The 27,121-nt window shown below is 42.1% G+C and overlaps 1 protein-coding gene across 1 annotated transcript in view; it reads left to right on the forward strand.

Moving 5' to 3' along the window:
* The window catches only part of galnt18b (UDP-N-acetyl-alpha-D-galactosamine:polypeptide N-acetylgalactosaminyltransferase 18b), a 166,534-nt gene extending 140,135 nt beyond the window's left edge, over positions 1–26,399 (forward strand). Inside the window, exons 8-11 of the mRNA XM_054732061.2 lie at positions 1,794–1,931; positions 9,520–9,615; positions 16,355–16,519; positions 25,674–26,399. Of these exons, the coding sequence (XP_054588036.1) occupies positions 1,794–1,931; positions 9,520–9,615; positions 16,355–16,519; positions 25,674–25,820 (546 nt within the window). The 3' untranslated portion in view covers positions 25,821–26,399. The remainder of the gene's footprint in view (positions 1–1,793; positions 1,932–9,519; positions 9,616–16,354; positions 16,520–25,673) is intronic.
* Positions 26,400–27,121: the final 722 nt, after the last annotated feature.

The following is a 27,121-nucleotide window of genomic DNA, read 5'->3' on the forward strand; positions in this document are numbered from 1 at the left end:
GTAATTTTTTTCCTATTTTGGTGTGTTTTGGGATGTTTTGTTGGGGTTTTATTGCTAGGGTTGTCTTGGCTGTTGTCTGTTGTTCTGTGTTCTGGGGCTAGGGTTAGAATTAGGTTCTGATGGTGCTTTTTTTGGTTGGTGTTAATTTTGCATCATGAGTAGCGGTGCCGTTCGGCAATTCTACAATGTGGCTCACAGCAATCTCGGGTGTCAGTGGTATTGCTCATGCTGGATGTTAGCTTTTAGCTGCCTCACCCGTTGCATTGGCATAGCTAAACTGATCGTTGTTTCTTATGTTGAGGCGATGGGTAGAGTTAATAGCAGCTGCTGAAAATAGGTAACGAAGAAACTTCTGACTTAGTTACTTTTAACATAGAGTAATCAGTAAAGTAACTAAGTTAATCTTGGATTGAGTAATCAGTAGTCAGTAATCAAATTAATATTTTAAGGTAACTGGTAAATACATGAATCATTAAAAGCCAGGCTAAAACCAGTATCAGAATAAAAAGCAGTAAAAAACAGATTAGTAGCAGTTTAATATCATACTAATTGATAAAGTCCAAATACAGCATAAAAATAATTCTACCAACAGTATGTAAATAAGGTAGTAATAATGTTTCTTTAGGTAAGACTAGGGGTCAGTACCGACCCACTCGCCAAACCACCAGCAGGTCCCGCTCTAAAAGTCACTAAATGACATCATTACATAATCCATTTTACTAATCATGTGTTTCTAATTATAATGGATGCTGTGAGAGAGAGGCAAGAAAAAGCTGCTTGAAAAGGTTTTATCTATAAATAAAGTTTCTTCAGATATTTTTATTTAATGTCACAGTTCAGATTCTCCTCCTTTATCTAGACTTTGGTACCCAGGAGAGACGCTTTAGAAGTGTTAATTAGGCTTTTTACAATATTTTTAGAAATTAACATGATTATTATTACTAATTTTAGTGGTGTGTAAAGTCTAATCCAGGATTGAGTCTTGACACAGAGGAGTTAAAGTCTCCTGCTTTGAATGTCGGCAAAGGACTGAGTTGAGGGTGCTTTTTTTTGGGGGGGTAGTTATGTCTGTTACTTACGAAAACTATGCAAGTCAGAGTCTCCAGAAGTTTTCAGTAACTCCAGGAAAATGTCATAAATTTTTTCTGAAAACCAGTCTGAAAAAGAGTCTAAATTACTTACTAACCACAGCGAAAAGGTTGCTAAATATACAACTCGACCGACCACCTGCTCCTGTCTGCTCCCAAAGAGCTTTATAAATCCTGCGGGGAGCGAACTTTTTCTTTTGCCGCCCCGAAACTCAGGAACGAGCTTCCTCTGCACACGAGGCAGGCCCCATCGCTTAGCTCTTTTTAAATAGCCCATTATTATGCTTTTGAAATCTGATTTCATCTCACGGTCTGACCTTTTTATGCCATTTTTATCATTGTTGTTTTTTGTATCTTTATTCAGCACTTTGGTCAGCTGTCATGCTACTTTAAAACGTGCTGTCGAAATAAACTTAGCGTGGTATGGTAACTCTGCATAGATATTTATGACATGCTAACAATAATGATGTTGCAAAAACAGTTAACTTTGGATGATAAATATGTTTGACAAATCTATCCAGTCATTCTAGTATACTTAATGTCAGAGCCTTCACGGTAACACTGTGTGTGTGTGTGTGTGTGTGTGTGTGTGTGTGTGTGTGTGTGTGTGTGTGTGTGTGTGTGTGTGTGTGTGTGTGTGTGTGTGTGTGTGTGTGTGTGTGTGCGTGCGTGCGTGCGTGCGTGTCTGAATATTGCACATCCCAGGACTCGGGGATCGATATCGGTGACATCTCTGAGAGGAAGGCTCTGAGGAAAAGGCTGCAGTGCAAAACTTTCCGTTGGTACCTGGTGAACATCTACTCTGAGATGAGGATGTACAGCGACACCATCGCATACGGAGTGGTAAGCCACCGCCATCCTCTTCCTCACGATTTCAGTTCAAATCTGAAAAAAGAAAAAATCTGACTAAAGGAAATTGTTTGTATTGAGATGTGGACGGGTGCCGTCCAAAGCACACTTTGTCTATTTCCGTTACTTAAAGAGAAGTTACTGAAAGACTTTGTTTTCCCTGTTTTCATTAATGTTTTGTTCTTGGCCTAGATACAAAGATGAATTAGCTGAAGCTTACATAATGATATGTATATTAAAATCCCCTGGAGAGCTTTGCAGGAAGATCTGCAAGAAAAACTGACAGCCAACAGGGTCTGCTGGCAGCACTTCTATTTTCCCATCTCTAGTTGTTCTCAAACAGCTTTATTTCCACAGTCCTCCCACCTTGCATCACCATGATGAGCCTTAATACAGAGTGGCACGCAGGCTGCTCTGTCACAGCACTGCTCTCTATGTTTATGGATTATTATTTTTCTTTTACAAAAGGGAACTCGCACAGAAAACACATCGATGGACATCGTTACATTCATTTTTCTGAGAAAGCCGACCTCATTATTCTGTATTTGTCACATGCATTTCATGGTCTAGTCAGTGGAGGTGGCTCAGAGATTCATTATATACAGCTGAGTGTCAGCCTTGTTTAATGCAAAAAAAAAAAAGAAGAACTTTTAAATAAATTATAATTCATGATGACCGGAAAATATATAGCGTGAGGATGGAGGCATAAATGGATCAAATATGTTTATTTTTGCTAATCTTGCATGAAGGTTCATTTGGATCTGACTTAATTTGTTTTAAAAACATTTCAAATTGTGTTTTCTTATAGTGTAATGAAAATTAAACTAAAAATATAGCAGGATTGATAAATATGGACTTTATCCACAAGGGGTTTTCAAAGATCCATTCTCAAAAATGTATCTAGACTTAAATGAATTCAAATGTCATTAAAAGCACAAGAAACTGAGAAAATATCATTAAAATGCTAAAAACCAGGAAATTATACAATCAGATGAAACATAACCCACTTCAGTGATCTGTGGGTTGTAGCATTGTAAATCATTTCTTTAGATGAATTATGCCTCATTGTTTAATCAAAGTGGTTTTTTGAGTCTGTAATTTGGTACGGGCGATCTTTATTCATTTTTTTCCTGTGTGAACTGCAGCCTTAGTTTCCTGTTTTTTAGCTAACAGGAAATAACCTCTACTGTGGTCCATCTGTGACATGTGAGTAACTGTCTGAGCTACTGTTGGTACAGTATTACATCATCTCCAACAAGATTTTCCATTATCATTTAACCTTTGGCATCAGCTAGGTATTTTTGTCCACACAGCTGCTGCTTAGGGGTAACAGTAGCTCAGGAAGTATAGCAGTTTTCATTTGGTTTTTTTTTTTCTTCCATTTCGTGGAGAGAGTAGTCGCGTCCCTTATCTCCTCAATTATCTCCCCAAGGCTCTTTGTCCTGTCTGTCTGTCTACTACAGACAGACAGGACAAAGAGTTCCTGAAAACTCAAAGTTATCGAATCATGGATCTGGTAAGCTGGTTGTTCAGGAGGAGTAGTGGCGGTTTTACCATTAGGCATAGGTCGGCGGCCGCCTGGGGCCCCCTTGTGTTGGGGGGCCCCCTAGCCCTGACTGCCGACACCCCTCTGTTAATGCCACAATATTCTTATTACCAACCTGTCGCCACCAATGGGATTGGACATGCACACTTCTCATTACCATAATTCCTGAACTGTTCAAGATATCTGTAAAATTCCAAAAGTGCTGAAAAGATTAAAAATGGGGCTTTTTGTGCTTATACAATACATTACGGTAGCCACCGGGATTCCCTGTCTTGAGCGCAACGAATCAACACAGATTCAGAGACGTGCTGAGTTTGTCATCCAAAATGCTCCGTTTTGTATCTTTTGAATGGCTGATCAGATTCAAAAAATTCCAACGGTTCCTAAAACTGCATAAAAGCAGCTTTCCAACGATCTATAGCATGAAGCAATCAGGGTTATGGAAAATATTGCTACGAGGGAAAATCCTGCTGTACAGCCTGATTGAAACGGAGTACAGCGGAGCGCAGCGCCGCGGTGAAAGCGGATAACGGAATGGGGAAGCTAATTAGTATATAAAGCCGGCATGAAATTATGGAAATGCCTCAAAGAAAATCAACATGATCTATTAGGTGTCCCAGAAGGCGTATATCTGAAGACAGTGACCACGAAGAAGGACAGATCTCCGGTGAACCAGAGTATGAATGTTTGTTCTGTCACGCTGAAGAGATGGTTAGGACCCAAAATGCAGATCACCCAGATGACAAGAGGCAGGAGTTGGTATAAAGCAAAATTCCTTTTATTTTGAAGGAGGAACAAAAATAAATCCAAAAGGGCAGCGAGCCAAAAGTCCAAAAATCCAAAAAAAAACTGGTGACTGGAACCAAAGCTCACCTAGAGCACAAGAACTGGAGAACGAGACGCCAAAGCTCACACAGAGCAACAAAACAACGCTGACAAACAACAACAATGAACCGACACCAGACACAGACAAGACAGAGCTTATATACACAGGGAGAAGTGATTAGGGAAAATGGCGGCAGGTGTGTGAAGTGAGAGCTGGAGGGAAGACAGGTGAACCTAATAATCAAAATGGGCAAACAGAAACAGAGGAGGGCCAAATAAACCTAAAAAAACTCTAAAACACAAAACTAAACCTAAAGGCTGCGGGAAGGACTAACACACACACCATCACACAACCAAATGCACTAATATAAACAGGAATGGGGAATGGACAAGCACACACACACACACACACACACACACACACACACACACACACACACACACACACACACACACACACACACACACACACACACGTCGAGCTGGGGACAAAGAAGCTGGGGACTACAAGGGCACAGAATGTAAATGAGACCTGGAGGGCCTGGGGATGAATGAGATGACACGACCTGGGAGGAATAGACTTAAAGGACTACCAACATAGGATACATAATGGACGCAGACAAAGGACACATGAGGGCGCTATGAGACACAAAAGGGGAATCTAAAGAGGGATGGAGGACATAAGGAGACACATGGGGAAGACACAGACGCAGACCATGACATGTTCAGTCTTTATTTTTTATTTTTTTATTTTAACAACCCACAACTATTTGCTAATTGTAAGATTCAGCTTCATTCCAGCATTATTTATCTATTTACAATAAATCATTATTTTTGCTAAAACAAAAGTTTTTGGTATAGCAGTGCACGGTGTGCCAGAGAAGCACCCCATGGCAGTGTGAGGTGTGCAGAGTGGGACTCTGGAGGCTGGAAGCTGGAGAGAAACTGCTTCAAGGCCTACCCCATCAAATAAAATGTCTGAAAGTTTACAACAATAAATGGTCTTAAAAACTGCTAAAAAGATACCAAGGTTCACACTTTTTAGGAATAGATGCATTACAGTTCAGTTTAAAATGTTTATTCCAAATTGTTCGCCCAGTCATTTTGAAGTTCCTGTTCATTAATAAATGTCAAAAAAAATTCAAATCCATTTTTTGCTTTTTTCACTTTTAAGCTGATTTTTTAAAGGCTTCAATAGAAATAAATTCTAAATACAAACCATACACTGAAAGCTGAGGTTGTTCTGAAAAAAGGAGAAGAGTTACACACACTTTGCACTTTTTATTACAATTTTACAGCCATAAGATTAAAAAATACCAGGCGGCCCTGTTATAATTATGGTCATGAGAGGGTTATTAAGATGGCAATGCACAAAAAGGAAGTGATTGGTAGTCATTCAACTCCAATCCAGTTGGTGGTGGTAATGCACCAAGTTGTTGTTGTTTGCCAAGTGCCGTAAGACCACAAATAATAAGAAGAAGAGAGGCGGGAGTGTTCGTAACAAACTCAAAGTCAAAACATGAAGCATGAAATGGAGTTATACTAGCGGCTCCAATAAGAGAAAGAAGCAGCTTGCTTCATAAAAGCTTTTATTTTCACTTCTGAACGTGACGTCGGTTTCGATGTAAACATCAAAGGAAGCAGAAAAGCAAAGACAATGGAAAATGTTTAAAGGGAGGAAAACATGGATCAAAATGGAAAATAGAAAAAAACTAAGGAAAAAGCACAGGAGCACTGACAGGAAAAAGAAAGCAGAGCAAATATAGAAAGCGCTCACAGGGAGGGAAATACATGAAAAAGGAGGAGGACTAATAAAAAGGGAAAATAACTCATGTCAGAAGAGGGGAGAGTTTTGGAAATCCAATTAAAGGTAAGATTGTTGAGAATTATGTGTAAGGGGCCCCATGTCTGTGTTCACCTTGGGCCCCCAAATTGCTAAATCCACCACTGAGGAGGAGGAGGATATCGAAGTTGTTTAGATTTATGATTACCCGATTTCTGCTGTTTAGCGTGGGTGTTTATCTGGTATTTAGGAAATTTGAGGAGCTGTCTGGGATGATTGGAAAGTTACCTGAGCTCAGGGAGAATCGTTTGCCGGGCGCTGAATGCTCAGACTCAGACATTCCTCTAGATTAATTGCAAGCTAGAGACTCTGGCTGCAATTCTGCAATTGGAGAATGTTACTGCATGGTATGGAGAAGTTTAAACTCCATTATTTGGCTGTTTTGGAGGACCTGAGACCAGCAGAGACTAAAAGGAAGCCTCTGTCAATGCGCCCCAGGGCAGCTGTGGCTACATTGTAGCTCGTCATCACCAGTATGTGAATGTGTGTGTGCATGAGTGGATGACTGAATGTGTTGTGAGGCACCTTGGGGGGATTTAGAACCCTAGAAGGCGCTATACAAACACAAGCTGTTTACCATTTACTAGATATTTTCGCAGCTTCAGACCATTTTCTGTCAACTCAAGGGATGGTTGTGGGTGAAAATCCCTTCAATTTAGCAGTTTCTTGAATATTCACACCTGCATGTGTGGTACTAACAACCATGCATCTTTTTTTTTCTCAACTATATCTCCATGTGTAATGCTGAAGGGAACAGCACTGTGTGATCAGCCGATTAGCAAATTCTCTTTACAAGCATTTGTACAGGTGTACCTAATAAAGTGTCCACTTCAGTCACGCTGTCTTTGTATTTTCTTTTTAAAATATATGCTGTTTCATAATTCACACGCAGGGTTTTCACAGCATTTCCTTCCTCTCGAACAGGAGATGAAGGTGTGGCTGGAGGCCAAAATCCTTTACTTTTGCCTTAAAATTATATTTTTAAATGACATGTAACAGTAAAACCCAGTCAGATCTGAAGGAATGTTTTAAAGCTCTTTTGTTATGACTGTGTCTGTACAGGTGTCACTCAGTGCTGCTTTTATTATTATTTATTTTTGTTGTTTTCCGGCACCAAAAGTGTTTAGACTCAAGCTGTTGGCAGAACAATGAGCTACCTGTGAGTTTACTGAGAACCAGATAGAAGTAGACGTCTCTGGAGCCAGTAGGGAGCTGAAATTATTCCCAGCTGTGTGTTTTTCTTATCCTCTGTGTTTGTATAATTCCGTCCTCATACAAAACCAGGATCCCTGGAACTCCCTACGGTGCACTCTGTATCTTGCAATCAGGCAGACCTTTGTCATGACGAGCGTGAGTAACCCTCTGGTCATGAAAGACTGAGTCATGTTCACAAAGCGTAACTCTTCTGATTAGCATTTTTATAAAACGATATTGAAAGCAGATTCAGATTACGTTTCACATTAAACTGCACTGGCTGCTTCTGTTTTGTTGTAATTTGCTTTATTCTCTATGCTCTGAGGATCGAATTGAAGGTGGTTGAACCTGGTAGGAGATGGATATTGTGGGGGTATGAACTGTTTTATATTTTTCTCTTTGTTGGTGGTCCAAACTCCAAGAGTTTTGAACACGTTTTCATGACACGCACTGCCACAAGCACCACGTAATGTTTGGGTTTCTCCATTTTGAAGACGAGATGATGCACTTGTAGGGATTTAGGAGAGAAGGTGATGAAGCAACCTCAAAATGCTTGATAGATTTTCTGCAAGCTACCACCAACACGTGAACAGAAATGGCTTGTTATCAATATTCTGTAAAAATAACAGTGTGACAGGTCTTTGCAGCATCTCGGTGAGGTACTAAGTGAATTTCTCATTTGTTATAGAGCATGATGGGTTAACAGTAGCCTGGGTGCACCAACGTGGGGGCAGCTTATCCACTGATGGAGCCTAGATGCCTTGTTGTGGCTTGTATGTAAGAAATTTGAAGCATGACTGGCCATGCTGGCCAGCAACCTGCTGTTTTTTGCCCTCTACTTCTCCGGCTAACTTCGACTTCCTGAAACAGCAGCTCTAGAGACCACTGCCGATTTATTGACATGAGTGTAAGCCCTCTTTAAGATGTTTATGTTTATGCATTTAGCAGACGCTTTTGTCCAAAGCAACTTACAAGTGATAATCGGCATGTTGCCCTTGAAGCTAACAACAACCAATTTCCAGTCAGTCGTAGGTGGCAGTGAGGCAGCATGATGAATCAGATGGAGATGATGGAGAGGAGAGAACAAGGAGTGGACCATAGAGAGGGGGGACCGATGGGGGGACAGGTGCAGGGAGGGCACTAGTTTAGAAGATGCTCTCTGAAGAGCAGGGTCTTCAGCAGTTTCTTGAAAGTCGAAAAGGAAGCCCCTGTTCTTGTAGTGCTTGGAAGGTCATTCCACATTTGTGGATGCATGAGAAGAGTCTGGATTGTCCTGAGCGTGGTGTAGGCACTGCTAGCCTACGATCCTGTGATGACCGGAGCAGCCGGGCCGAGACGTAAGCCTTTGCAAGAGGATTCAGGTAGATGGGAGCCATGCCGTCTTGGACTTTGTATGCTAGTGTTAGCAATTTGAATTTGATGCGTGCAGCTAGCGGTAGCCAGTGGAGCTCAATGAACAGAGGGGTGACATGTGCTTTTTTTGGCTGATTGAAGACCAGACGCGCCGCTGTGTTCTGTACCATTTGAAGAGGTCTCACAGTACAGGCTGGAAGACCAGTTAGAAGAGCATTGCAGTAATCGAGGCGGGAGATGACAGTAGATTGCACCAAGAGCTGGGTGGCATGTTGTGTTAGGTATGGTCTGATCTTTCGTATGTTATACAGCGCAAAGCGGCATGAATGAGCAACAGAGGCAACATGATCTTTAAAGGTCAGGTGTTCATCAATCACAACACCCAGATTTCAAACAGCCTTTGAAGGAGCCAGAGATAGGAAGTCATTTTGGATTGAGATATTGTGCTGTATGGATGGTTTTGCTGGGATGACAAGTAGTTCAGTTTTAGAGAGGTTGAGTTGGAGATGGTGGGATTTCATCCATTTTGATATGTCAGAGAGACAGTTTGATATTCGTGCAGAGACCATTTGGTCGTCTGGTGGAAATGACAGATAGAGCTGGGTGTCGTCTGCATAGCAGTGGTAGGAGAAGCCATGTGATCGAATGATCTCACCCAGTGAGGTGGTGTATATGGCAAAAGAGAAGATGCAAGAAGGGGTTATTTATAACAGAATCTCACTGGAAATCACTATTTAAAACATGACATTTGATTAAAACCATTTCAACATTTTCTGTGAAAAAGTCCAATTTTTCTACATTTTGTCTGTTTATTTTTTCAGTTGAAGAACTCTCTAAAGAGCGACCTCTGCCTGGACCAGGGCCCAGACAACGACAACGTTCCCATCCTGTATCTTTGCCATGGGATGACACCTCAGGTCAGAGCAGTCAGTCTGTGTTTCTACTGCCGATCTTTCCATTTAACCAAGTATAATTTTATTTCCATACTTAAAAGAAAAAAAATATTTTTGTAGCATATGTAAAGAATGAGTCATTTACATCTTACTTTATGAACCATAAAATGTGAGATTCCATAGAAATATGAAATATCAGTCTGATGGATCTTTGAATATTTTTACCAGAAGATCAGAACTTTTTATTGCAGGGATTAAGCAACACTTCGTATTAACTCCAAGGAAAGAGAGAGTCGGGTTTAAAATAGTTAAGAAATGTATTTCTACATATTTTAAACAAGACTAACTTTAATACTCTGTGTACTGATGGACTACGGTGGAGTGAGACGTGATGAATGATGATAGTGTGTGTGTGTGTGTGTGTGTGTGTGTGTGTGTGTGTGTGTGTGTGTGTGTGTGTGTGTGTGTGTGTGTGTGTGTGTGTGTGTGTGTGTGTGTGTGTGTGTGTGTGTGTGTGTGTGTGTGTGTGTGTGTGTTATTCAGAACCAGCGGATCCGGAGAAGCAGTTAGTTCTAAGTGGCAGTGAATGTTTCGCTCTAAACTTTAGCAGGAGATTTATAACACACATGAAACGCCATCTGTCGGTCTACGTACCCAGGGGAAGCCTCCGATTACATCCAGAATGCCGAGGTCCTCTTGGACCCTCTTTGGTACCGAAGCCAGTAGTAAAGCAGCGGTTCCGACCAAACTAGTCTTGGAATGCTTCCAGGTCACAACAGGTTATCATTGGTGTCTCCGAGACCCTGAACGGGTCGTGAGGTTCAGCTTTTATTCTGAAGGAACGTTGCGGTCAGTTGTAACTTGCAACAGATTTGATCCAACTTGTCTGAGGTTCTTTATGGCTGAAGACGGAGTCTGGATGGCCTGTCCGAACTTCTCTAGAACGCTTTGAACTAAAGAAAAGGTGGTGTGGAATAGTTTTTATAATTGTCATATTTTGGCTTACTGGCGAATCAGAATTTGACATGCAAAAGAGGGTTTATATAAACACCACAGATAACCACGCCTAGCCAGAAACGAAGGTTCTGATTGGGTCAGACAAAAGGAAATGTGTCGTGTGGCTTTAGCATTACGTGTCTTTAGTGTCTAGTGCAAATGTCCAAGATTATAACTTGTAAAATGCTACTGATCACAGGACTATAATATCAAGTAATAACATTGTTATTTCACAGATTGATTGAACATTAGGCTCACATTATTATTGGTAATTAACAAAGTTGTTGATTATGTATTTATCAAAATAGTTGTTCGTCTGTGCTGTAACAGATGTGAAGCAGTTCGGATGAGCAGAGTGCATGAAAGACCTTGGCCACTATCTCATGTAGATTAGGCTGTCAGAGACTTTATGTCTCCGCTCGAGCAGACACAGCAGATCATGACCTTTAGGTTGAAAACAGGACGTTCATTACGCTACACATATTAGACATCCTAACTGAGTCTGAATAACACAAAAACACATAAAATCCCATTTTATTATCTTCAACTTGAAGTTACTTTCATAAAAAGGAGCAGATCCATTCATACAAACATCCTGTTTACTATGTGCGGTTTACCCATTTCTCATTACTCAGTGTCTTAAACTGTACTCTACTTCTCCATCAAGATAAATTTCAGCTGAAATAACCATAAGTTAAAGTGTCTTAAAATGTTAGCGCAGCGTGATAATCATTTCTTTTCTCCTGCCTCTTCCAGCTCATATTGATTGCTCCATCCCATTATGTTGAGCAGATTGCTTTCAGAGGTTGTTGCTGTGACAGAGATCTCACATTGTTTCTGTTCATTTAAATGACTCTGCATGGCACGTTGCACGCTCATCGCACCTGCAGCAATAACACCACAAGTAACTCATTCAATAGGAATAATCTTTGAGATGCTGGTACAATTTGCAGTTTTACAATTCATGCAAATTGTGCAGCTCATTTTAATAAGTAGATTTGTTTTTTATATTTTCAATGTTTAGGTTCAGTGCAGGTGAGGTTAGAAATCTCCAAGATTATAGAAGTGCACTTTTGACAGGGGTTCGCCCCAGCATTGATGCATATGAAAAAATATGTGTTTCCAGTCAGAATGTGTTAGCTGCGTTTCTTTCATTCATCTGACGAAAAGCTATAGATTTTGTGCTCAAGGTGCTGCTGTAAACAAAGCAAAGCCTCATATGGAAGGAAGAGAAATAATAACAGGCGTTCTATTTCAAACATGTTGGCAGAAAACACACAGAACAACACTTCAGCTCAGATAGTAATAAAATATAGACATAAGCACAGCAACAACGGGGAAAAATAGCATAACGACATGTACACCTTGGCAGCTTGAGCTGCTCCAAAAATGAGCAACGCCAAATCAAAGGAGGACCAAACAGATGGTTAAAAAGCATAAATATATATCTGCTGCAACAAAATAAAGTAGGAGGCAATTTGGGAGCGCTGAGAAAATGAGATGAATAAAATAATTATGAGTGGAATTTTCTGAGAGCAGCCAAACAAAAAATATAATTTTCATTTTTTTTCTGATGAAAAGAGAAGTTTAGAGGTGTCATGATATTTTACAACAGCAGTTTTATTCTAATAAATTCAGATTAGAAAAGGGATCCTCTTCACAGGAGACACTCTCAAACTCCTCTTGGGTGAACACAAGTTGGATATAGTATTCCCTGAGTTAGTTCTGGGTCTTGTCCAGTGGAATGTGCTCCAAACATCTCCGGATGGAGGCCACCAGGAGGAGTCCGTGTCAGACCCCTAACCCTAACCCTTCAGCTGACTTGTTTTAAAATAAAGGAACTCTGCTAGGAGCTCCATCTCTGTACTGTTGCAGTGCTTCTGTAAAGCACTTTAGGGAAACCGTGGTTGCTAAAATTAGCTATTTAAATAATATTGACATGTAGCTCCTGTCTATATCTCTAAGGATGAGCCTGGTCGCTCTATGGACAGTGGTGCTGGAAGGGTGTCTTGAGGCCCCAAACAAGAACACAGTGCATCATCAGTGAACACCTGCAGTCCAGCGCAGTGTCCAGCCAGCCTCTGGCTGTGCAGCCAACGGGATGGGGGAGTAGCAATTGCCTGCTATGCCTATCGGCACACAGCACCTCTGCCTATGGAGGAAACTCATTTCACAATTTCTTTTGCTGGGATTTTGTATATTTGGTCTCAATCCCCGAGATTTATCTCAAGGTTTTGTTCACGAGTGAGGGAAAGATGGAGCGCGAGATCGACAGGCGGATTGGTGCAGCGTCTGCAGTGATGAGGGCGTTGTACTGGTCTGTCGTGGTGAAGAGATAGCTGAGCCGGAAGCTCTCGATTTACCGTTCGATCTACATGCCAACCCTCATCTACGGTCACAAGCTTTGGGTAGTGACCGAAAGAACGAGACTGCGTATACAAGCGGCTGAAATGGGTTTTCTCCGCAGGGTGGCTGGGCTCTCCCTTAGAGATAGGGTGAGAAGCTCGGTCATCTGGGAGGGGCTCAAAGTAGACCTGATGCTCCTCCACATGGAGAGGAGCCAGTTGAAGTGGCTCGGGCATCTGGTTAGGATGCTTCCTGGACACCTCCCTGGTAGGGTTTTCTAGGCACGTCCATCTGTGAGGAGACCTAAAGGAAGACCCAGGACATGCTGGAGGGACTATGTTTCTCGGCTGGCTATAGGGAACGCCGTAGGATTCCCTTGGAGGAGTTGGCCCAAGTGGCTGCGGAGAGGGAAGTCTGGGCCTCTCTGCTTAGGCTGCTGCCCTCTCGACCAGATAAGCAGATGAAAATAGATGGATGGATTAAAATCCACATCTTGTGGCTACAAGCAAGGGTTAGCAAGAATGGACCAGTAAATCAGTTGTGATGAGGCAACAGCGGCTCTGGGATTAGGAGTTGCCCGGTTCAAACCCAGGCACAAACCAAATCAGTCGTTGTGTCCTTGAGCAAGACACTTAACCCTTCTTGCCTGCTGGTGTTAGACAGAGGGACTGGTGGCGCCCATTCCACTGTCAGTGTGCCTCAGTGAGCAATTCACTGTAGTGTAAAGCACTTTGGAGTAGTCCGACTTAGAAAATCACCATAAAAAGGCGAGTTATTTGTCATTCACCATTTTTTATCTGACAGGAACAGTGCATCATCAGTGAATCACTCCGTCCTACCAACGCCATCTTACTTGAACATCCTTACTTTGGACAGAGATGCACGTTCAACCTGAGGCGGGCATTCCCCGTCATCCGGTTTAGAGCGGAAGCCTAAGACTTGGATGATCTGGCTCCTACACCAGCTGCTTTACACACAGCTGCAAATCCAGAGTGCACACTGATGACTAACCAATAAAAATCGCAACATCTGCAAAAACCCAAACGCTCCCAAACCAAAACCTACATGAGATTCTGTCCACGGATTCCCCAAGCAGGATTGAAAATAAGGGGGAACCCTGGAGGACTCCAACAGGAATGAGCCCAATTTTTTGACAAGAATACGGCTAGAACGAATGACAAGATCCTCCACAGAATGTCTCCATCGTCACCAACCTTCTCCAGATCAACAGAACAAATGTGGACTGGGGGGAATAAAACTCTTCTGCAGTTCTGCGAAGGTAAAGATCTAGTCTCCAGTTTAGTTTGACTACTGAATTTTCCACAGAATATTCGTAAAATCAAATCAACATGCAGAAAAAGGGGTCATCGACATCATATTCATAATTATTCCTTTTTAGTTGCTATCTGGTTGAGGTGGAGGTGTGGAGCTAATTTTATCTATTCTCTGCTGAAGAGTGAAATCCTGAAGTCCGGCCACCGTAGGCGTTGTTCCCTCACAGCGGGTCACCGTGGGGTCATGAAATGATGAGTGGGAGAGAAAAGAAGAATATGAAGTAAAAATCTGTTACCCTCAGCTTCCTTTTATTATTTTAAAACTGCAAGTTTTAGTATTTTGTGTAACAGAATCAAAGTGATGTAACTATCTAAAGTTGTATTTTAATACACTGTTAGTAGTTCACTTTTTATAAACAGAAGAATAGGCTGTTTTTATCATCAGGGAGTTTAATTAAACACTCTGTATTGACTTTGAGACAATAAAAAAAGAGAGAGAGATGGGATCGTTTGAGAATCTTTAATTTCTGAATTATAAATTCTAAACAATCTACCAGGACTACTCTGTGATGGATGAGAATGGATTCGGATGTTGTGTTGGTGCGTGTGTGTGTGGGTGTGTTTGGTTCAGATTCTCTAGGCTGACGTAAAGGAATCTGGTCGTCTTTGTTATGACTAGATATCACGAGGCTTATAAAGTGATGACATGAGCCGCTATTTTGCCGTGTACGTACCCAGTGGGGGGTCTCCCAGGTAGATCAGGAAATGCCAGGTCCAAGAACCTCGGATGTACGCTGGAGCTGTCGGTGCAGCGGTCGCAACGTTTCAAAGCCCGTCTGGAGGGTCGACCCCGGTACCGTTCGTCGGCGTCAGCAGGTGCTCTTATTTTGAAAGGACGTCGTCTGGTTGTTAAACGACGAAAATCTCCCGTTTCACAGTTCTTAGTTTAGAGAAGAAAACACATCTGGACAGGCTGTGCTTTTCTTTAGGATGATGTTGAATAGAACTGAAGTCAAAATGGAACTGACTTAAAAATGGCGTTGCCTTGTTTTATATCTCTGAATTGTTTTAAGTTTCAGTAAAGTGGATTGGACACTTGAAGTCAACACCAGATTCTCCTGCGGCAGCCGAAAGCTCTGATTGGTTGGAACAATGTGTCATGCGTTTCTATGGAGATGAGGATCAGTATGTCTGTGCCGTAGTCCTGTTTTCATTAAACATAATTCATGACATATTTATTTCACAGATCATTCACTTGATTATTGTTGATCAACATCTGTTGTGCTTAATAATTTTAATCACAAATAAAGTACTTTGATTAAGTAAAGTTTCTTCTTCTCCTTTGGACTCTTCTCCTGGAATGTAAACAGTCTGAGGAACACCCGACCTTGGTTTTTCTACACGGTGTAATTGTGCACAGGGGACAGCTGTATGGAGTTGAAAACCATGAACTTCATAACCTTACATATGCAATCCCAATAGTTAAACTGCAAAAACTGGCTTCAGTAAAATCACAACATTTTTGTATTTTCATGAACTTTATAGCTGAGAAAGTTAAACAACATTATTGGATTAATCTTTTGTAGTAAATGTTTGTATTAAATTAAACATTCCTACCACCAATCACACAATAAATAGTGAAGTGTATTGTTGTTTTTCACAGTTTATTGTTAGTTGTTCTGTGGCGCCACACCAAACTAAAACCAACTGTGTGCCAGTAAGTACATTACATGCTTCCTCTTTATTCTTGCAAATAATTTACTGATTTTTGCTCGCTCAAAATAAACATCTGCTTCTGGAAAATCAGCTCAGAAATCTTCTACTTGAGAGAAAGAGAGAGAAAGAGCAGAAACATTTAGGTTTTCGTGCATTTCTGCATTAATGATGAACTTATTTGCATCGCCTGGTTGTTCCTTGTCATCTGTTCACATAGAAAATTGTATAAATATGCATTTTTTGTTCTATGTAAATTAGCTTCATATAGATGTCACTTTTATTTTAAGAAAGCTTAAAAGCCAGATTCATTTACAGCACAGTTAGGCACTTGTGAGGACACATCTGTGGGCGAGTCATCATCCAAAAGTCAGCTGCAGCTGTCTGAACAAACCAAGTGTTTTGTTCATATAAGGGTGTGCTGTTTCTTTCAGAATGTGTACTACACCAGTACCCAGCAGTTCCACATCGGGCTCCTCAGTCCCACCGTCGACGACGACGACAACAAGTGCCTGGTGGACGTGAACGGCAGGCCACGCCTCATCGAGTGTAGCTACGCTAACGCCAAACGCATGAAGATCCACTGGCTTTTTACTCAGGTGATGAAAAAAACATTAAACATAACGAGGACACAAGCGAAGACTGTTCTTATTGTTTTTAAGTCTCAGTTCAGGTAATAAAATTACAGCCAACCCAACCCATGCTTAGGTGTTATAAAGAAAATTGGTGTCAGGACCACGATGCTGGTTGTGAAAAGATCAGGATGGGGCCATCAAGGAGCCCCAGTATTTGTAGAGGAGCCAAGGATTACTCCAACATCCTCGTACAAGGTATCACTCTAGAAATTCCCAGATGGATTCATTAGCACCACCAGTGTTTGGACTTGGAATTGCATCCACCTATAATCTGATCATAACTCAAAAGACAGATGAGTGATGGGGCTCTTCAGGAGGGGCTTGAGAAAATCTACATACATTTAATTAAGGCAGCGCCAACCTATTCCTTTAAAACTGGAGTTCAGTGATCGTGTTGGTAGAAACTTTACCAACGTCCCATGGGACAACACTCTGTAGCCCTCTGCTGACATGAAACAGCATTTAACAGTTTTATGGAGCAGGTAGGTGCCCTAGGGGGAGCTCTTTACCTGCTTAACGGCTGTTAGCTATTTTCTGTCTCGCTAACTAATAAAGGGCTAGCAGTTAGCTTTTACAGTTTGCTGACTATCATTAAAAAAACACAGGAAGAAGGAAAAAAAACAAGTTAGCTTTTTTGTTATCATCATGGTGGAGCCTGGAAGTAAAAATCCAGGAGTAATGCTTTTGGAGGTGGAGCAAAGAACTAAACATGAGTGAAGATTGGCCTACACACACTTGAGGGAGCTAAAGGAGGCTATATAATCACTGACCGATGGTGGCCTGGCTTTGTTGTTACTGGACTTGTAAAGTATTACTATATTTTGTCCAACAGTGTGGATCATTTTACTCCATAGTTTATTTTAGATTTAGTTGGCTCATGTTAGTGTTAGCTCGTTGTGAGCACTAGCTACAGCAGGCTGCAGCAAGGTTGTTTACAACAGTTGTAATTCTACTTTCAACCAGTAGGGGACAGGAGCAGGAAACTGTTCAGTGTCACTTTTACTTAAATTTTTTTTGACAATGGTGCATTTACATATTTTTTTACCATAGTTCTTATATCCTAAATGAATAGAATCTTGACTCCTGAGACTTATTTTGTGGGCAATAAGTTTCAAGAATCTGAGTTTTAAAACATGAAGCTCAGATAAATCCAACAACGTTCTGTGCCTGTTTTTGCTCCAATTATTTGGACGTCATTTGCTGCCATTATCCTGTTTTTCTGAGCAACAACTTTTAATTAAGTTCATTATTTGCTGCCACACAAATGCAAAAGAAACTCAGCCGTAAAGAGAATTTAGCATTTCTCTGCAAATTAAACACAAACGCGACAGGGAAATTTTTAAATAATCTGTAGGAAAAATAATAAAAACAGCTTCTCAGTGGAAACAAATAATTAGGTTAAACATGGCTTTCTGAGCTGATAATGGGGCATTTCATTTTCTACAACAGTACTGCATTCTCCTCCTTTCTCTTGATAAACTAAAAAACATATTTTTGAAGAAATAGGCGCATGCTCTTTTTGACTGCTCGCCTAAACCACCCTGTTAACTGCATGCATAATACATCTTTTAAACGTGAGCTTAGTGCAGCAGCACCATTTGGTTGGCAGCACAAAATGAGATGTAAAGGCCCCATTATGAGGGCTTTAGGAAAACCCTAGAGTGCATTTGCAAAGGACATACAGTCCTTTAGAATATCTGGGCCTGAGTGCTCTTATTCTGCAACAAAAACATAATCACTTCTTTTCTTTTGCAGCCTGAAATTCCAAATCATCAACTAAACTAGATTCACTGAACATTTTATTCTCAACCAAGAGGAGTGTCTACTTTCTGCCTGTCGTCAGTGCAGCTGCTTGTTGTTTCGTTGGATTTTTTTTCCTTGAGTCAAATATTTGAAAATAAAAATCCATCTATGCAAAAATGATGCTTTTTTTAAAGAAGCTGTATTCTTTTGACCTTGTAAGCACTGCCAGCACATATTTGTCTACCAGGTTTTAAATCATCATGGCCACAAAGTGTAAAAAAAGGTTTTGCATGCTTGATCTCATATGTCACATATCCTCACTCTGATCTTTCTTACAGTTAACTTTGCATAATGCAGCGAGCGTGGCGTGAGCATTTCGGCGAGGTTGAGGCATGTCGTGTTTCTGAAATGCAACATCAATTATTGACACGGGTGTGACTTCACATGTGCAAAGTGTGGAGTTCGAACAGAAATAGATCGCTTTGTTGCAGACGAAGCAACTCCAGGAAACGCTCTACAAATGGGATTTGATTTCACAAAGCCGGCAGTAGAGGGAGAAACGTATTTTCATTAAAATCTGAGTTAAATATTTTATTTAAAGTGAAAGCAGGTTAGCAAAATACATGAATACCTATTCTTTTTGCTTTGTCTTATTCTTTTGTGTCATAAAATGAAAATGAATAAAATTTAAAGTTAAAAATAAATGTCCAAAATTAATCAGTGTGTTAGTAAGAGGAAACGGATTGTGTGTTTGTGTGGGTGACACAGCTTTCATTCTGTAGTTACAAATGAAGAGTTTGTGCGCAAAAGCCATTTTTATCAAAAAACACCAAACTTTATTTTGTCTGATTTCATCTGCAATAAGTAATAAAAGTAAGCATGTTTTTAAAATGTCTTTAGTTTAGTTTAGAACTGTTTATTTCAACCATGTAAAAAGGAAAGAAAAAGCACAATAATCAAAATATGCAAATGGAAAAAAATAAGACTATAAAATGATAAACTACAACTTGATATCCTATCAATTCAATATAATTTCCTCATTTGGCTTCCAATCAGTTCTAAAATTAAGTTGCGTTAATAATGAACATTATTCAATAAATTAACATTTATATAACATAAAAACACAACCAAAGAAGTCTCTACAATTCCAGCTAACCTATCAATCAATTGTAAAGAAACAGTGGCTCTCTAGGATTTAAAAATCCTGACAGATCTATGTCACACTTTCACTTTACATTCTTGGACTCGCCCATCTAGTCTCTTGACAGGTAAGGCTGTTGTTGGTTTAGTGTCCATGGAACAGCACAGAACGCCTCATAAAAACTAACTGTTAGCATTAGCAACTCCAACCACATAGCAGAACTCCTTCAGGCTTGTGTTCATTTATTTATTTCTTTAACCAGGAAGGTCCCATTGAGATTATAAACCTCATTTTCAAGGGAGTCCTGGCCAATAGGCAGCATAAGTTACAGCTACAAATTTTTCAGTTACACAGACATGTCGTCGTCATCTTCCTCCGCTTATCCAGGTCCGGGTCGCGGGGGCAGCATCCCAATTAGGGAGCTCCAGACCGTCCTCTCCCCGGCCTTCTCCACCAGCTCCTCCAGCAGGACCCCAAGGCGTTCCCGGACCAGATAGGAGATGTAACCTCTCCAACGTGTCCTGGGTCGACCCGGGGGCCTTCTGCCGGCAGGACATGCCTGAAACACCTCCCCGGGGAGGCGTCCAGCAGGCATCGTGACCAGATGCCTAAACCATCTCAACTGGCTCCTTTCGATCCGGAGGAGCAGTGGTTCTACTCCGAGGAAACTCATTTCGGCCACTTGTATCTGCGATCTCGTTCTTTCTTACCCAAAGCTCATGACCATAGGTGAGGATTGGGACATAGATCGACAGGTAAATCGAGAGCCTGGCTTTCTGGCTCAGCTCCCTCTTCACCACCACAGATCGGCTCAGCGTCCGCATCACTGCAGATGCCGAACCAATCCGCCTGTCGATCTCCCGATCCCTCCTACCCTCACTCCTTAACAAGACCCCGAGATACTTAAACTCCTCCACTTGAAGTAGGACCTCTCCCCCGACCCGGAGTTGGCAAGCCACCCTTTTCCGGTCAAGAACCATGGTCTCAGATTTGGAGATGCTGATCCTCATCCCAGCCGCTTCACACTCAGCCATGAACCTACCAAGCAGGAGCTGAAGGTCAGAGCTGGATGAAGCTAGGAGGACCACATCATCCGCAAAAAGCAGAGACGAGATTCTCCTGCCACCAAACTCGACACACTCCACACCACGGCTGCGCCTAGAAATTCTGTCCATAAAGGTAATGAACAGAACCGGTGACAAGGGGCAGCCCTGGCGGTGTCCAACCCTCACCGGGAACAGGTCTGACTTACTACCGGCTATGCGGACCAAACTCACGCTCCTCTGGTAAAGGGACTGAATGGCCCTTAACAGAAAGCCGCCCACCCCATACTCCTGGAGCGTCCCCCACAGGATGCCCCTGGGGACACGGTCATAAGCCTTCTCCAAATCCACAAAACACATGTGGACTGGTTGGGCAAACTCCCATGCCCCCTCCATCACCCTTGCAAGGGTATAGAGCTGGTCCACAGTTCCACGGCCAGGACGAAAACCACATTGCTCCTCCTCAATCTGAGATTCAACTATCGATCGGACCCTCCTCTCCAGTACCTTGGAGTAGACCTTTCCAGGGAGGCTGAGGAGTGTGATCCCCCTATGGTTGGAACACACCCTCAGGTCACCCTTCTTAAAGATGGGGACCACCACCCCGGTCTGCCACTCCACAGGAACTGCCCCCGATGACCAGGCAATGTTGCAGAGACGTGTCAACCATGACAGTCCTACAACATCAATAGCCTTGAGATACCCAGGACAAACCTCATCCGCCCCCGGGGCTCCGCCGCTGTGTAGTTGTTTGACTACTACCTCAGCAACTTCTGCCCCCGAGATTGGACAGTCCATCCCCAGGCCTCCCAGCTCTGGTTCCTCCTCGGAATGCACGTAGATGGGATTGAGGAGCTCCTCAAAGTATTCCTTCCACCGTCCGACTATAGCCCCAGTTGGCGTCAGCAGCTCCCCATCCCCACTGTAAACAGTGTGAGCGAGTTGCTGCCCTCCTCTCCTGAGGCGCTGGACAGTTTGCCAAAACCTATTTGGAGCCGATCGATAGTCTTTCTCCATGGCCTCACCAAACTCCTCCCACACCCGAGATTTTGCCTCGGCAACTGCCACTGCTGCACCCCGCTTGGCTATCCGGTACCTGTCTGCTGCCTCCGGAGACCCACAGACCAGCCACGCCCTGTAGGACTCCTTCTTCAGCCTGACGGCTCCCCGAATCTCTGGTGTCTACCAGCAGGTACGGGGGTTGCCACCACGACTGGCACCGGCCACCTTGCGACCACAGCTAGCAACATCCGCCTCAACAATCGCAGAGTGGAACAAGGCCCACTCAGAGTCAATGTCCCCCACTGCTCTCGGGAGGTGGGAGTTGAAGACCGTCATGACAGGTTCTTCTGGCAGGCGTTCCCAGCAGACCCTCACTATGCGTTTGGGTCTGCCAGGTCTACGCGGCATCTTCCCCTGCCATCTGATCCAACTCACCACCAGGTGGTGATCAGTTGACAGTGCCGCTCCTCTCTTCACTCGGGTGTCCAAAACATACAGTCGCAGGTCAGATGATACGACTACAAAATCTATCATCGACCTTCGACCTAGGCTGCCTTGGTACCAAGTGTACCGATGGGCATCCTTATGTTCGAACATGGTGTTCATTATGGCCAAACTGCGGCTTGCACAGAAGTCCAATAACGAAACACCACTCGAGTTCAGATCAGGCGGGCCGTTCATCCCAATCACACCCCTCCAGGTCAAGCTGTCATTGCCCACGTGAGCATTGAAGTCCCCCAGCAGGACAATGGAGTCCCCTGATGGAGCACTATCTAGCACTCGTCCCAGGGACTCCAAAAAGGGTGGGTACTCTGAAATGATATTTGGCCCATAAGCACAAACAACAGTCAGGACCCATTCCCCGACCCGAAAGCGCAGGGAAGCTACCCTCTCGTCCCCCGGGGTAAACCCCAACACACAGGCAGAGAGTCTTGGGGCTAACAAAAAGCCAACCCCAGCCCTCCGCCTCTCACCCGGAGCAACTCCAGCAAAGGAGAGTGTCCAACCCCTCTCAAGGACTTGGGTTCCAGAGCCAATGCTATGTGTCGAGGTGAGTCCAACTATATCTAGCCGGTACCGCTCAACCTCTGCCACAAGCTCCTGCTCCTTCCCCGCCAGCGAGGTGACGTTCCATGTCCCAAAAACCAGTTTTCTTGTCCGGGGATCGGACCACCAATGCTCCCGCCTTGGTCTGCCACCCGATCCACATTGCACCGGACCCTTCATGTTCCTCCTGCGGGTGGTGGGTCCACAGTTGGATAAGCCCATGAATCCGGTTCAAGCTGGGCCCGGCCGGGTCCCATGGGCGAAAGCCCGGCCACCAGGCGCTCGCTCACGGGCCCCAACCCCAGGCCTGGCTCCAGGGTGGGACCCCGGTAACCCTCCGGGCTGGGTACTCCGACTCTTTGAATTTACTTCCATAAAAGATCCTGTGAACCGTTCTTTGTCTCACCCTTCACCTAAGACCAATTTGTCATGGGAGACCCTACCAGGGGCACAAAGTGCCCCAGACAATATAGCTCCTCGGATCATTAGGGCACTCAAACTCCTCCACCACGATAAGGTGACGGTTCAAGGAGAAGTTACACAGACGTGTTATGTACTAATTACAGAAGGCAGTTACAACACAGGGAATCTGTCTCAAGGGCTCTCAGTCGGGTTTTAAATGTATTCAAGGAGATAAACTCGGTTTCTAGTTTTTCTGTAGCCTGTTTCATGCAGAAGGAGCAGAGTGAACAAAAGCCCTTTTATCCAGTTATTTTTTGTGGGGATAAAACATCAATAATACAAAGTAAACGGAGTCAGTAGTGGAGTCGCATCGCTGTTAGCCAATTAGAGGCGAGATGTGTAAAAATAGGGAGCCAAAGTCACTTCCGCATCATGGGTCCCTGGAAGAATGATAAAATGAATGCAAGTCAACAAGAATAAAAATACTATTTTCTGATCGGCTTTGCCTTACGCCCTGGATCGCACATATGCTGTACTGCAATTTAAATGAAAAGTAATGATGGGTGTTTCGACCATGCCAGTCACGTACTTTGATTTATTAGCTTGTAAAAGTTTGTAAATAGCATGAATACAAACTAGAAATTGGCACATCGCATATGTGACGTCACCACATAATCTCCTCTCCCCAAAGTAGCTGCTACTTACTAAATGGCCAGATTTATGGTGTTCTTTCCTCCTGTGGGAAGTTCACTGAACTTACAGCCATTTTCCCTCAGTTTTCTCCGTGTCTGATTCGATGACGTCACTTTCGTGAAGCGCATTTGTAGTCTTGGACTTATTTTCACACAAAACATAAAATGTCATTCCCCCGTTCAAAAATAAGCGCATTCTTGGTATCAAAATGCGTCTTTAAAATTCACGGACATCATATGTGAAATCCATGGCACAAAACAAGCAGAATTAGAAAATAGATTTTTTTGCCCCATTGACTTGCATTCATTTTTTCTTTCTACTGGGGACCCATGGTCCAGAAATAACTTAGGCTCCCTATTGGGAAATGAATCTCTGAATCCTGAATTCCGAACCTATTTTCTCCTTCAGCTGACTTCTACGTCCTCAAACAGGCGCATCTTAGCTTTTTTTTAACCAGAAAATTACTTGCAAGACATTTATACTAGAGACCAGTGCAAATATATTTCAAATATTAAAGCTAACCTTTAATGAAGTTTTTCAAATCTATCAAATCAGAGATGAGATGCTTCACCAGCTGCTGTTATTTATTCAAATATAAAGGGATACTAAGCTGTTTTAGCTTGCTTTTAGCACCCCCTAGTGTTCATTTTATATAACCGAAAGTGAAACTATTTTCGCTTAATCTGACTGCTGGAATGTCTCATCAGCCTTCATCGATTTCTAGAGTGATTCATCACTAAATCAAACAAACCAGCTGTGTTCATGATCTAAAACATGCAGGAAACGTGCTGGAAGCAGACTGCAGTGCCAGCTCCACTTTATTAAGTCCAACAGGGATCGGATCAACACTCTGAAGTTGCAAGTGTGATATTCTGGCCACGGGGTGGGGGTTGCGGATCTGAGTGACATTTCATTAACACTGTAAAGGGTCATTTTAGCACATAGTGGCTCAAGAAAATGATTTAAAATATGAAAAAATTTGATTAGAGTGCCTTTAACAGGATTTTCTGATTTTCTGAATATGTGATAGAATTTATAAAAAATAATTAAAAAACAGTGATCATCATTTTTATTTTTTATTAAACCTAAAGCCCTAGCCTATAGTGAAAGTTTTAATCTTGTCTTGAGAAGTGTTGAGGCTTTACTTCATGAAAACAAAGTTGTATAATGATCATCTCTCTATTAATCTTGTTTTAAACTCTATATTAAACGGCACTGGCCACTCAATAGATATATCTAAATCCCATCTGTATCCGTGCTGCCTCGCTGGCACGAGCTAGTCTTCTAAAATGTCCATAAATACCCCACTTACAACATTTAACAACAGTCTGTTATCTATTAAAATGTCTTTTGGACCTCCAAGGCAGCCTGTGGAAAAATACAAAGAATAATTTATCATAAAGTCTTTATAAACTGTCCAATCTTTTTTTCTTTTCCTCCTACATTCTCCTCCTCTCCTCTCCTCTCCTCTCGTGGCATTGAATGGAGCTCTCGCTCTTTATAGACTGCTGAAGGCCTCCTGTTCACCCGGTTAATCTTTGTCAGCTCTTTCATTGTAATAAATAAATTCTGCTTCCTTTATGAGAGCCCGGTGCAATATTTTTACTCCTCTGATGGGTTCTTTCTGTCCAGATTCTGACTGTGGTGTTAAAGTAAATCAGTTGTTTCTTATTACACTGAGGTTCTTTCCTCAGTGACAATATTAAAGTATTACCAGGTGAGCCTTTCTTGTCCTCCGTGAACCCGTTTTAGGTTTTTGTTAAAAATAATTTTGTGTTTGTTTCATGACTCGGTCTCTCCTCCAAGGACAGGAAGCAAATGGAAGCTTAGGAAATCGCACTATTGTTTTTGCCTTCAAAACACCTATTTCTTGGGCCCAATGAGGAATCGTGCAAATTAGCCGAATGATGTTCGGGGTTCTTCTGCAGCTCCTGTCGATATTCATTCACAGCAGCGGTGTGGCTTTAGAGGAAGGAAGTTATATTTTGCTCAAATTGTTTTTCTGGAGCTTGGCGCCATTTTAACCAGCCTGCTTTTATCTTTTCAGGGAGGATCCATTCAAAACAGAAAATCAAAGAGATGCCTAGAGCTTGTAGTGAGCAGCGACAATGAGTTTGGCTTCCAACTAGCTCTGCAGAAATGCACTGGACAGAAATGGTTCATCACAAATGTGCTGTTTAGCAGCTCCCTGTGAGGGGAAGAGAAACACCAGAGTGTGTGTTTGTGTGTGTAAGAAGCAGGAGAATGATGCATGGTTGAACAAATTCATTGTGAGCGACACGGCGTGCTCAAGTGAGTGATCAACATCCCGTTCTAAATGTTAAACATTTTATTTCACCAGTCGGATCAGCCATAGATTGCACATACTTTGCAGACTTGACAAGATAGAATACGAAGTATATTTTGTAGTAAATTACATTCAGACTTTTGTTGACTCAAAAACAAATGTAATGGGTTTGATTTTGTGTGTGTGTTTTGTTAAAATTTGCTACCATGTAGCAAACTCCCTCTGCTGTAAATATTTGATTTTAGTGTCTCAGGTTTGTAGGTTTTATTACACGATTCAGCTGTACAGTTGTGAGAAATGTTGGAAATGATTAAAAAAGGATATTTTATAAATGTACATTGTTTTTCAAATATTTATAACGTAAGCTAGAGGATAACTTATGTAAACAACTGGGTACAAGTGCCTTTTATATTTGCTGCCAAAGGCACAATCATTGTCAGACACCCTCCCCCCTTCTGAAATAAAAACAACTGAAAAACAAATTCACATTGATGGATCCGTTTCATTCATTAATAATATTTATCCTGTATAAATGTCACTGGCTTTTGTTTAGTGTGTGTTTTCTACCTCAGCTACATCATAAACTAAAAAACAACAAAAATTACTTTTGGAAGAATTAGCTCTTCAAACATTCTAAGAAATTGAATTGTATCCTAAAGTATATAACAAAATCAGGGGTAGGGATTTAATGTGTTAATTATGATTAATTAATAAAATAATCAATGACACATAGAAAATTTTAGCCCAAGTGTCCCTCAGTTGGAGACTGGAAAAGTTTAGCATTAAAATGTATGCCTTGTATATCAATTAATACCATAAAGCTGCACCTCTAACAAGACTGCAGAGCCTGTGCTACAAGACCATATATACTTTTTTATGTGCTCCAAACAAAAACAAAACTACAATTTAAGAATTATGACAAATTACTTTTCAGGAAGAAAAGAAGGAAGAAAAAATTCACCTTTTACCTTTATGTGCTGTAGTTATAAGAAAGCAGGCAGGCAGTAACTTTATCCTAATTCTATTCAAAGATACTTTATTAATCCCAGAGGGAAATTAAAGTTTCAGTACACACAATCCTGAGATCAGACATACATGCATCGGCATAGACACATGACAAGAATTGGTGACTGTGGTCATTCGCAACCCGAGTCGCGCTACCTTAATAGAGATCAGAGGGTTTATATATGAGGATTGAGTCAGGTGAA

The sequence above is a fragment of the Nothobranchius furzeri genome, chromosome 9 (genome assembly GCF_043380555.1).
Source record: "Nothobranchius furzeri strain GRZ-AD chromosome 9, NfurGRZ-RIMD1, whole genome shotgun sequence".
NCBI classification, from domain to species: domain Eukaryota; kingdom Metazoa; phylum Chordata; class Actinopteri; order Cyprinodontiformes; family Nothobranchiidae; genus Nothobranchius; species Nothobranchius furzeri.